The sequence below is a fragment of the Populus nigra genome, chromosome 8 (genome assembly GCF_951802175.1).
Source record: "Populus nigra chromosome 8, ddPopNigr1.1, whole genome shotgun sequence".
In the NCBI taxonomy this organism is placed as follows: Eukaryota; Viridiplantae; Streptophyta; class Magnoliopsida; order Malpighiales; family Salicaceae; genus Populus; species Populus nigra.
Window position 1 is genome coordinate 19,008,947 of NC_084859.1, and position 13,271 is coordinate 19,022,217.

Genomic DNA, 13,271 nt, shown 5'->3' on the forward strand with positions numbered 1-13,271 from the left:
GGAGTTGGGGTCAACCATCAAGTTTGCATGATAAAACAAGTCATCGATTTGGTCGTAGGAGACTTGTAAGTCGGTTCGGATAAGTTGCTCTGATGAAGTTCAATTTATACTATCTTCATAAATATTTTGGAGTTTGGTTTTCTTCTTCTTGTTTGTTTATGATAACAAGAAGGAAGGATAGTTGAGATTGATCTGAATAATACTGTATATTTTCGTGCAAATATACCCGATTCTGCTTGACCATTATTTTGTTAAATAATATTCTTCCTCTATTTTCTAGTATAATCAATTAAGGACCAGAAATCCACTTGATCATGACATAAAATAAAATAAAATAAAAGACTGATTATTGGTGTATGGTGTTTGAATCGATACCAGTTTCACACATTTCATTCAAGAAACTTGGTTGGTAGCTAGCTAGTGAGAGGATTTCAGTAGATACATTTTATCTGGATATATAGGATGAATGTAACCATCTCCTCAGTCAATTCTAGCTGGACAAGTAAACCATAATGCAAGGTTTAGGTGCTAATCATCTTACCATAATGATAAAAACTATTTCCTTAATTAATTTTTGAGTTAGGGTTAATTAAAACTTGTAGTATGTAATATTTAAATCGCTTTTAAGCCATTTATTTGACAATATTAGTCTTCAAGAAGGGGTCACAAAATCAGCAATATCCCTCCTGAAATGAAGGCCTGTACGGATGCGCTGTAATTAGGACCAATCCTCTTATTCTAGATTAATTTAATTTCAACGATCCTTTTTACAGATTTTGTCAAAATTACAAAATTATATCCCGAAGCTTAAATTTTTTTTTATTGGATTAGTTTTTTAATATAACATCATAATCTAGTTGATCAAATAATTACGTGTTTAAATTTTATTTTTTTTTATTTATTTTATAAAAATTAAATATAAAATGATATGAGTTTATGTAAATTTTAAATTTAAAAAATTTTTATTTAAGTGAATATATTAAAAAATAATATAAATTATATTTTGAAATTTCATCTAAATAATTAATTTTTTAAATTAAATTAAAATTTAAATAAATAATTTGTGTTTTCTTGTACTATTAATCTCTCTCTAGAGCTAGGTCAATGTCTGGGCTTCGAGGTACTTTATCCTATTAATTTCATCGATTGAATTATAAAATTTATATTAGATGCTAACTATGTAATTATAGTAATTAACCTTAATCTCCTGAAAAAGTATGAGCAGTATCCCTATATATGGTGGGCCATTATGTATATATTTTCGTGAATTTCATAATAGATATGGTAAGACCAACCACACAATAGAAATCACAGATTGAATTGTGGATCAAATCCTTTCCACAATCAGCCATTAATTGCCCCAGAGAAAAGGTAGGTATGTAGGGAGTTCAATGCTGCTATTTCACTTCAGTTGCCTTGGTTTGTCTTCTACGGATTTTTATTCTTTTTTAATCAACAAGATTTTGAAATTCCATAATTATTCAGAAATCAAATTTAAATTCTATAACAGCGTGACAGATAGGTTATCAGGTAAATTCAGTTAATTTAAATAAATTAAGATTAAATAGTTACATATATTGTTTTTTAGTGAACAATTCTTTCTTCGACGGTCAACATATCTTCTTATTAACTTATATATTAATTGAGATTTAATTTTTATTTTTGGACAATCTCAAAGTCATGTTTTCCGCATCAATCTATAACTCATAATACCAATTTCTTTGATGATGAAGGGTCCTATGAACTTTGGATTACTATAATTGTTAATTGTCATCCAAGAGCTAGTGGGGTGCAGGGCTGAGTAAATTAACTAAATTATTCAAAATATTTATAAAAATCAAATTGAACAGTTTTTTAAAAATGATGATAATTTTAATTAAAAAATCGATATTTTATTTTAGTTCCATAAATCAAAATAAATAAAAAACTAATCAAAATGAAAAAATCCATTATAAACTAAATATCCATTAAAACATAGTCCAATGAAAAAGCCAATAAATTAGATTAGATTTACTTGATTTTTAAAAATGTGAATGTGAACTAATCTTAATTTGCCAGTTTGATTTGATTATTGATTTGTTTTGATTTAATTTAAAATTTTATTATTTTAAATCTTATTTAGATTTTTTTATCCTAATTAAATCGTTGAATATAATATTTATTTTAAAAAATAATTTCTACCACACCCCTTAACCCCCTTAATCGAGATAATTTAGTGGGATCTTATATTGTTTTAGGTCCAAGATCTAATAATATATTTTTATTAAAACAATATTTTCATATTTAATTTTAGAAAAAACTTATTAATATCAATATAATCGACTGGGAATCAAGTTTAACTAGATTAACAAAACTACTAACAACATAATTAGAACAACTGGACTTTTACCAGATAAATATTTTTTAATTTAATTTGAAACTCAAGAATAAATTTATTATAAGAGTATGGCTTGCGGAGCTGCTAAAAGAAGATATTTTTTATTTTATATAAACAAGTGGGGATATTATAAAATGGAGCGTGTCAAACTTGTGTTCAAATCGCAGTATACATTTATATTCTCCTACTTTTCAAATTGCCTAGACTATTGCCCTGTGGTTCCTTGACCATTATGGATATGGGACCATTGACAGAGATTAATATAATACACGAGAGAATATGCGTAGCAGTAGATTTTAGATTTTATTTTTTAATTATTATAATTTTAAGTTATGAAATTATTAGAGATTTATATGATTATTAATTTTAAAATTTATAAGATTAGTTGAGATATGCTTAGACTAATCCAGATCTATATATATAAAAAAAAAAACACCAGAGAATCCAATTTTTCATCAACTCTGTATGTTTATCCGTGGAGTTTGCGCAGAAAGTTCAATCTTTGTTTTTTTAAAAAAAATTAGCACATTTTCTTCCCCTGATTATTCTAGCTGAAGACAGGTGAAATGGAAACTGGAAAGTGGAAGGAAATTAACAAATTAATTAGTGGTACGTTAATCACTCTTTAAAGCTCATTGGACCGACAGAGGAAGTTCGATCTCTGCCTGTTTCTTTGTTTTCCCTTCTCCACGTTATTCCTTCACCGAGCTACTTCTTGTACTATCTGGGAGCCTTTATGGCGGAAGGGGCCCTCTAATGTCAGCCATTTTTGAAGTCATGGTAGCTGTTGAAATTTGAGTAGCTCAGGTCTAAAACATGTGGTTTGGAAATATGACCACAGATTACGAAATTTTGAATTCATGAACCTTTCTTCCAATACTACAATAATAAACATTGGATTAATCGATCCAGTCTCGTGCATGCTTTTCATTTTTCTACTTTTTTTCTCCGACTCGTAGATTAATTGGACATGGACATGTTCGGATTACAGACGTCGTCCCTGACCAGGGTCCTTGAACTGGAAAAAAATAAAAATAAAAATGGCTAGCATGGATGTACAGGTTTTTCTTCTTCTTTTCCACGACTACTGTTATTTACGTGCTAGTTACTCTTTTTTTTTTTTAGTTTAACGTGGGTATCCGGGTCAGCTTGTGCGCACCTCGACTAATCCCACGGGTCCTGAAGTTAACGACCATGTAAGCTTTCAGTGGTCATCATATGAGTTACCACAGGGCTCGAATCTGAGACCACAGAAAGAACAAATTTTTTCATCCCAAACTCTTACCACTAGACCACCACATAGATGGTTGTGCTAATTACTTTTTAATTATGCTAGTTTAGACAATAAGTTTATTCATTATGCTTGTGCTCAGCAGTGGAAACAAAAAATAAAATTAAAAAAAGCTAAAATATTAGTTATTTTATTATTTAGATTTAAAAAATTTCTTTACAGAGACGGGTCCCTGTCAGCCCCTGCACGTGCTAATGAAAAAAGAAATTTTTGGGAAGAGTCATTTTTATTATAATATTATAGTTTTGATTTTTTTTAGAAAAAATCAAATAATTAGATTTGCATTGAATTTAACTAGATTAATCAGGTTAGGGAAGAATATGTGGGATTAATTGAGTTCGGCATAATCAATATGTTTTATGATTCAAATTAAAACTTAACTTGTATTAAACTCTAAATCATAGTTTTTTTAAGTTTTATTTCGAGGTCGATGGACTGCCCACCATATATATATATATATATATATATATATATATGAGGTCATGGTCTAATTCCATGGTTGAGTCTTGGGAAGCTAGGAGGATTAGGTGAGTGATTTTTATCTAAAAGCTCTTGCTTTGTGATGAAGGACATGACCTGAGATGGTGACGTGCACCACCCCCACCGTCTATCCAATTTCAAAAAATGCTAAACAAGAATTCACGCATGTTTATATTGTTTTCCTTCTAATCTGGCTTTTCTACGTGGAAAATTGCACGACTAGAGTATCAACTTTTATGGCATGTTTTACATTTTCTTTTATCATTAGTGAGGTCCATGAATTATTTTTACAACGAATTTTATATTTATATCTGAAAGGGTAGTACAATTCCAGGTGTATCTGAAAGTTTTTTTTTTTAAGGATAATTCCAGTAATAGGATGATTTGTTGTAGTGATTGTTTTTAAAAGTATTTTTTATTTAGAAATATATTGAAATAATTTTTTTATTTTTTTAAATTTATTTTAACATTGGCACAAAACATCAAAAAAATAATTTAAAGCAAAAGAAAAATAAAATAAAATTTTAATTTTAAAAAAAAAATACTTTAAAAAAACAAAAACAACCATGTTAAGCACGTAGTTATAATATAATCATTTTATTGAGAACTAAAAAGGTTGCATATTAGGTTCCTTATCATGCCTTTTAAACATGTATAATTAGTTGTCTAATCCTCTATTTACAAGGTCAAGTCCACATATTTGACAAGTCAATACTTAATTAGTTAATATCAAGCTTTTTAAGACAAAGGTTGATTTCAGGGGCACGATGTTCGTCATCAACACCTTGGAATGCAAGTTAGTTTTGGTAATAATTATTTTTTAAAGTAGTTTTTATTTATAAATATAGTAAAATAATAGTTTTTTAAAAAAATTATTTTTTACATCAACACATAAAAAATAATATGAAACATAAAAAAAATATTAATTTAAAATAAAAAAACATTTTTAAAACATAAAAACAAATAAACTCTTAATCATTTTATTTAATTTGTAATGAACATTAATTGCAGTGCTTTTACAAATCAATTCAAGTGGAGAGCATAAGAGGGCATAAAAGAACCGGTATCCTCCTTAACTCAAGAACCATGTGATAGTCGTGCAAGTTCTAAGATTTAAACAATCTCCTCCTTTGTAATTTAATGAAATACATAGTTTATTCTTGAGAGTCTTGACTGAATTAGTATATAAATAAATTTGTTTCAAATACCTTGATTTTAGTAGCCATCCACACAATCTTCAAATTAAAATTGCTAGTCTTGATAGATTTATTTTTTCTTCCAATTACAAATTGCAGTGTTCAATCTAAAAATTAAGTTATTTTTTTCTTAAAAAAAAATAAATAAATATAAAGTAGATAGGTCTCCGCTGTCTATATCCATGAATTAGTGTCGTTTTGGCAGCCGACCAAGCTTGACATTTGTATATGCAGCCTGCAGGGAAAGGAGGCTTGATCGTAATTTTTGGTACAGAGGAAAATCAGAGGTTATTATGCAAAGGGTGTTGAAATGCAGACTTTAATTTTCTTGGTTAAATTTATATGTACGGAAAGTCAAGTTATTGCTTTTAGACAGGGTGTACACGACCATTAACATTAATTATTTGTTAATTAATTAAGAAGACACTGAAAACACGTGGGAAAAGTGCTCTAGCAATGTATAATGTATGGTACTTTCCCCCACGTGTTTTGATGTGGCACCGAAAACAAATAATTATCTTTTTATATTTTAATTAATGTTTTTTTCTATTTTATCCATTTTTTTTATGTTATCATGCTCTTTTAACATAGATTTCAGATTTGGTGGGTTAACTTTATGGATCATGGCAAGTTAACCTTTAATACTGGGTTAATCATGAATTATCTTTCATGATTATTTTATTTTATTTTTATTAGGTTATTCTAGTTTCATGACCCGATAATAGTGTTTAATGAGTTAACATTAGTTGACTCGGGTTGTTTTTTATAATTTAGATTTTTTTATTTTATCATTTAATATTAGATCGGTTGAGAATTTAACTTCATAATCTGTTTTGATTTAATTTTTATAGAAATATTTTAGTCTCTTGATCAGGATTGTGAGTTTTAGTATTTTAACCCTGATTAAATCAAGTTGTTTTTATTGGATTGTCTCTATCTCATTATCTAGGTTACAAGTTTGGCTAGTCAATTCAGTTAACTCGGTTTTTTTTTAATTAACTTTTTTTTCCAGTATCATCTTTTAATATTGTGTTTGATTGAGAATTATGCTTTATAATGCATTTCAATTTGATTTTTATGATCGATCTCATGACCTAAAGTGCTTAACGGATTAGCTTATATTGACTCGACTCATTTTTATGTTGTTTTTTAATTAAAAATTTTACAAATTCCATTATTCAACAATGGGTCCGAAAAAATCGATTGGGAATTGAGTTTTATAATTTATTTTGATTTGTTCTTTATGGAGTTATCATAGTTTCATGATCAGAGTCACAGATTTGGTAAGTTAATCTGGGTTAAATCAGGTTATTTTTTTATTTTCTTTTCATGATGTTATCTCGGTCTCATAACTTAGGTCATGCATTTGGCGGATGGACTTAAGTTATTTTTTATGTTTATTTTTAATTGATTTTCTTTTTTAGTATTATCCTTGAACATTAAATTGATTATGAATTAAACTTCGTAATTTATTTTTATTTTTTTTTACGAGGTTATCTTAGTCTCATGACCCGAGTTGTGAGTTTGACATGTTAACCCAAGTTGTTTTTTTTTAGATCCCTTGTTTAATTAATTTTTTTTCAATATCATCCTTAAACATCGAGTTGATTGGAAATTAGATTTTATAATTTATTTTGATTTGTTTTCTACGAGGTTATCATAGTCTAATAACCTGAATTACAAATTTTATATGTTAATTTGGGTTAACCCAAGTCAGCACAATATATTATTATCTTAATATTAAAAAAATTATTTTTAAAAAAAAATCTTCAGTTGAATAATATTTTTACAGGTCGTCTAGCTTGTTTTTGAATCTTCAAAGTCAATCGAATTACTTCGAGTCAAGCCCGCAAAGTTAAAAAAAATTCTATTAAAAAAATATTAACAATATCTTAATATTTTTATATATTCAAGATAAACTAGATTTGAGTTGCAGTATAGGGTCAATTATCTAGTGGACTATAAATATTGGAGATGGTGTGTTTCACGCCATATATGTAATAGTTCCATTCGTCACATTTTTATTGAGATTGTGTATTGCTCTATATATATACATATATCACTGTTTTATTTTAAAAACATAAAAAATGTTTGATAAGAAATTAAAAAATGGAATGTAACATTTATAAAAATATATTAAATTCTAATTTTAAAAAAAAAAACGAGAAATGGTGATTTTGAAATGGAAGGTTTTTTATTTTATTTTATGTAACTTTAAATATCTTAAAATTACAAGAATATCACTATGTATCTTAATTAAAAATAATTTAGTTCTATTTACTAAAAAAAATATGAGGGATCTTAAAATTATTTTTTTACTTATGTTTTTTTTTAATGATATTTGTACCTGAGGTCGACCAATTCATGATTCATTTGAATAGTTGGCTTAGACGGCAAGAAGAAGATTTCTTGCCCGTAAGGTCTCGAGTTTGAGTAAAATCATTCAATTCTTGAAAAAAATAATAATATTATATCTGTATTCAATTAGCTACTTTAGTTGACGCTCAAGACTTTGGCCTGTACATGCACAGGTTCCTGGAGAGATTCTTTCAATTACACCTGCATGTGAATGACATCTCTCTCCTTTTTAACTCAGCCTAGTTGATTAACTCGGGATTAATTGACTCAGATTTGAACCAATTTGGTTTGAAAAAGAAAATCCAACTAACCCAGTTAAAAAATTTAGTTGACTTATTGACCCGGTTAAAAATTTATCACAACAGCATTATTTTTATTTTTATTTTTTAAAAAATTGAGAGTTTCAATCCGTGAATCAGATTTTATCCTGGATCTAGTTATAATAGTGAGCCCATTACAAATAAAAGAAAGTCACGTGTTCAAATACTTTCTTTGAAGCATGTGAAAATAGCTCTAAAAAAGTCAACTCTTGACTGCTCTAACTATATAAATTATGAATGATAAGAGAGTAATTAGTTTTTTTTTTATAAAAACAAATAAAACAAATAACTAGAATTTTAATTTTGATGGCGTTTTGTTTTTTCAAGTAAAATTTAATACTAAAGTAGCATTTGATTATTATTTCAAAGTTGAATGAACAAAGATAATGAAAACATAAATATATTTGATTAAAAAAACATAGATAAAAATATAAATATAATTTTTTTCTAAGATAATTTTAGAATGAGTTTTTATATTTCTAAAATAAAAGATACATAAAGGACTAGGCACGATATTTATTATTTTGTATAATAAAAAAAATCCTTATAATAAACTCTTAATTTCAAATTTGTTCAACCAAGATATCTAAGTATAAAAATAGTTATTATTATAGTTATAAAACATAACTCAATGGTTGATCTGGAACAAGACCAGGGGTCAAAGGTTGGGTTTACTGTTGATCCAGGTCAAAGTAAGATAAAAATAGTTATTATTATAATTTTAAAATCCAACTTGAGATTGATATTGGGAAAGGCTTGAGGCATGGGCCAAAGGATCAATATAAGAATAAAAATGTTTAATACCGTAGTTTTAAAACCTGACTTGGATGTTGACTCAAGACAAGGCTCGAATTACGGGTCAAGAGGGTCAACCTGTATTGATTCGAGTTAGTTTAAGAATAAAAATGATTATTATCATAATTTTTAAAATTAACTTCGGGGCTAACCCGAGATAAGACGCGAGTCACAAGTCAAGAGGGTCAATGCGGGTTGGCTTGAGTCAACTTTTTATGGATAAAAGTTGTTATTATCATAGTTTTAAAACCCGACTAAGGAGTTGATTTAGGGCAAGACCCGAGTCATAGGTCAGTAGGGTCAACCCGAGTTAAACTGATTTTTTTTTAAATCGAAACAGCCTCTTTTTGACTCGTGTTTTATCTAGAGTTGACTGAATAGTGGGTCAACTCGGGTCTTGACCAGGTCATGTAAGGTCAAATCCTTCCTCTATGTTTTTTAAACCCAAACCGATCAAATCTCGAGTCAACTGGGTTTTGGATCAACATGTCGGGCTAGTCTGAGTTTTATAATTAATTTGATTATAATATTATTAATTTCAATACTCAAATTAAATCAAAAGAAAAAAAATCTAATTATTTTTTAAAATTTGCAAACTTAATAATAATACATATTAAAAGTAAAATAAACTTTTTCATACCATGTCTTTTGATTATAACCGTCTTTTGATTATAACCAAATAAGATATAAAAGATAATCATTGTGTCTTTTTTTTATACCATAATCACATATTATTCTGTTTTTTTTTTATTTTTTATCCTGTAACTCGCGATACATATCTTAAGAATAATATAACTTAATAAAAAATAAATATAATATTAAAAGATAAAATTTAAAAAAAAACATTCATAAAAAAAGATATTAGAAAATAACTAATTTAATAAATAGTAGTTTTTCAGGAGGTGTAACAATTCTCTCAAACACTAAATTTTAATATTAGGTGTAACAATTCTCTCAAACACTAAATTTTAATATTACTTAAATATTAATGGCATGAATTTCACAAAAATAAAAGCGTGAATTAGCATTTTTTTTCATTGTTCTTTACTTTTTACATTGAAATTTTTTTTTAAAAATCTGAATGTTATTTTTTTAATAGCACTGACTAAATCTCAAGGGGTGTGGAAGAAACCCTTCTCCTTCACTATTATTATTATTTTTTTTTGTTAATAATTAAACCCTTGTTGAGAAGGTCAAAATGGCCATGAACATATGAAATTGAGTTACCTCCACCGCCTTCCTTAGAAGATAGGCATGGAGGGCAGCTGTACCAAGCTGTATCTGCACCTGGTCAGCATTAAACTTCCAAGGACTTGACCTTACACACGCATGCAACACACCGCACAGCACCACCCATTGTTTCTATGGCTCCACTCCATATACAACTCCTTCGCCTTTATTTGGTGGGCGCTTGACTTTGACAAAACAAATTTGTCCCGTAGTCAATTCCCAACCGACAAGGTCTCGTCCATCAATCTAACTAAAAATTAAAAGCACATGCCAGCTTCAGATCTCGTGTGAGCAAAACGTATGTGTACCTGCTAGGACTGCTATATATCTTATCTTTCTCCCTGTCCTTTCCACCAAGTTTCCACGACCAGGCCAGGTTGAGCCCTCTTGAATTCTCTATATATACCCCAGCTTTTGCCTTCATTTAGCAACTTCTTGGTTTTTAGTTTTACCAGCTCCTGCTACAAGGATTTTCAAGAAAGATTGAAATAGTCTAAAGCTTTATGCAAGCTTCTAGCTAAATCACCTGGTCAATAAATTTGAAGGAGATTGTCAATAAGGACCCGTTCGATCAAGGCGGCTATGGATTATTCATCGTGGGTTGATACTTCTTTGGATCTTAATATTAATCCTTTAAGAGTGAAAAGTGAAGTTCCGGTAGATGCAGAAAGATCAGGGATGGCAAGAGAATTGAAACCCACTTTCATGGATTTTCAGACCAAGCCTTCAGCCAAAGAAGAGGTTAGCTTTACATACATACATACATACATACATACATATATATACACACACACACACACACACTCAGTTTGCAGTAATCTGTTTATGTCTCTATGGTTTTTTGCTGTGTACCTCCTCCTTTTTTTCATGGTTTCTGGCCATCAATTGAAGGCTAAATACACACGGCTTCGAGGTTTTGTTTTTCAAACAAACTTCAAGAAAGAACTAGATATGATGAATTCTTGTCATTTAATTTCAAGAAAGAATTCACAATATGATGAACCCTTTTAAATGTTATTGGTGCTTAGGAAGCATTTTTATATAACATCAAAACATTGTTTCATGAAAAAAATAAAAATAAAAAGAACTTGTACAAAAGAGACTACCAGCTATCAGCTGCCTGAAGTTTTAGCTAGGAACTTGTTGAGCTTGATTAGAGGGTGCTTCTGAAACTGGAAGTCTTCTTGAATTTTTGAAGTTGATTTTATTTTGTTTAATTAATTCCAGACTGGAGCTTTGGTAGTGGAATTGAACCGAGTGAGCGAAGAAAACAGGAAGCTAACTGAAATGCTAACTGCGATGTGTGAGAGCTACAATGCTTTAAGAAGCCAGTTGATGGATTACATGAGCAAGAATGGAGAAAAGGAGCTTCTTGCCCCATCAAAGAAAAGAAAGTCTGAAAGCAGCAACAACAACGATAATAACATTGCAATGAATGGGCACTCTGAGAGTAGCTCAACTGATGAAGAATCATCCAAGAAACCAAGGGAAGAAGTCATTAAAGATAAGATTTCGAAGGCTTATGTCAGGACTGAAGCTGGTGATACAAGCCTTGTAAGTCCATATAATACACTCCTCAGTTGCAAAAGTCTTGATTGCTTCCAAAGTTTATAGGTTATGTTTTATATGCTATGTACATGTTTTCATGGGTTACTAAGCAATTGCATATCTATTGCAGATTGTGAAAGATGGATATCAATGGAGGAAATATGGCCAAAAAGTCACAAGAGATAACCCTTCTCCAAGAGCTTACTTCAAGTGCTCTTTTGCTCCAAGCTGCCCTGTCAAAAAGAAGGTGAGGCCAGAATCATAAACACAGTTCTCTATTGCTTATATACGAGCATCGAGTCAATTTCATCCATATCTCACATGTTCAATTTAGCCGTACGGTGGCTGATAAATCGCATATAATCAGATTTCAACTCCCGTGGACTATGAATTTGTCCAAGTTTTCTTTATAATCATCAGTAAATGAAAAAAGGTTTTAATTCCAACTCCTGTTTGGAGTGAAAAGGCTGACTAGAATGCTAAAGATGCTTCTGTCTCATTTTGTGGTTCATTCAGGTTCAAAGGAGTATCGATGACCAATCTGTTCTAGTGGCAACTTATGAAGGAGAGCACAACCATCCACATCCTTCAATGGAGGCAACTTCAGGTTTAAACCGTAGTCTAACACAAGGTCCAGCACCCTGCATAGCCTCCCTAGCCTCATCTGGGCCAACCATTACTCTTGATCTCACAAAATCTAAGTCAAGCAATGATGACAGGAGCTCAAAACCAAGAGCGGATACGCCTGAAGTCCGGAAATTCTTGGTGGAGCAGATGGCCTCGTCGCTGACGAAAGATCCCAATTTCACTGCAGCACTGGCCGCAGCAATCTCAGGAAGAATGTTTCAGCAAAATCACAGCGAGAAGTGGTGAAATTTCAGCTTAGATAGGAAAAGAATCATCTCTACCAACTTAGTTGGAGTTTTATAAATTATGTTGGGTTCCGTTAGTACAGGAATACCAGTTACAGTACCTATTATCCAAAGAGTCCAAAACTTGAGATAAGGGGTGTAATCCGAAAAAAGACCATTTTGAATTTGGCAATGTATTTGTAAATACATCATTTGATTCATGGGGGAACAAAAGGTCCCAAGGAAGATAGCACCTTGAGGATTGTATATGATTACATGAAGAATCCAAAACTCATTTTGAGATTCAATAGTTGGATTTGGGTTTTTTCCCATTTAATGGATAATGGCCTATTTTTCATATATTTTTAATTGGTATAATCAACCATTAAAATGAATGGTCTTTCAGAGTCAAGGGTAACCTTGTGATAAGAGTGTGAGTTCTAGTGTATTTTAATGGATTATTGCTATTTGAAGACATCTTGGGGAGCAATTGTACATCAATTAGATGTCCTAGATTGACTGTAAGTGCGCAAGGTTCTGGTTGGCCAAATGGCTATCTGGTTAGCATAACTGGATTCCAGGACCACTATAGTTATGTCATATTATGTTCTTGAACTTTCATTTAGCAAAAAGTATACGACTTCCAACCATCCAGTACTACTGGGGCTGTCTCTCTCTCAAACTTGATTTGAAGCATAAGTTCCAAGTGCAAAAACCTAGTGTGAAAGTAAGCCGAGGTGGTTGGGATTTGAAGACTTGAGGTTTGGAATATAATCTTTTCAGTCAAAGAAAACCGGCTAATTTGACTGGTTATCAAGATTTTTT

At 30.2% G+C, this 13,271-nt stretch overlaps 1 protein-coding gene across 1 annotated transcript; it reads left to right on the forward strand.

Annotated features, from left to right (window-relative positions):
- The first annotated feature begins 10,344 nt into the window (after positions 1-10,344).
- LOC133700853 (probable WRKY transcription factor 40) lies at positions 10,345-12,808 on the forward strand. The gene is made up of 4 exons (XM_062124553.1): positions 10,345-10,788; positions 11,275-11,601; positions 11,726-11,842; positions 12,112-12,808. The coding sequence occupies exons 1-4, from the start codon at positions 10,630-10,632 to the stop codon at positions 12,466-12,468; spliced, it is 960 nt and encodes a 319-aa protein (XP_061980537.1). The 5' UTR covers positions 10,345-10,629; the 3' UTR covers positions 12,469-12,808.
- The last annotated feature ends 463 nt before the right edge of the window (positions 12,809-13,271 follow it).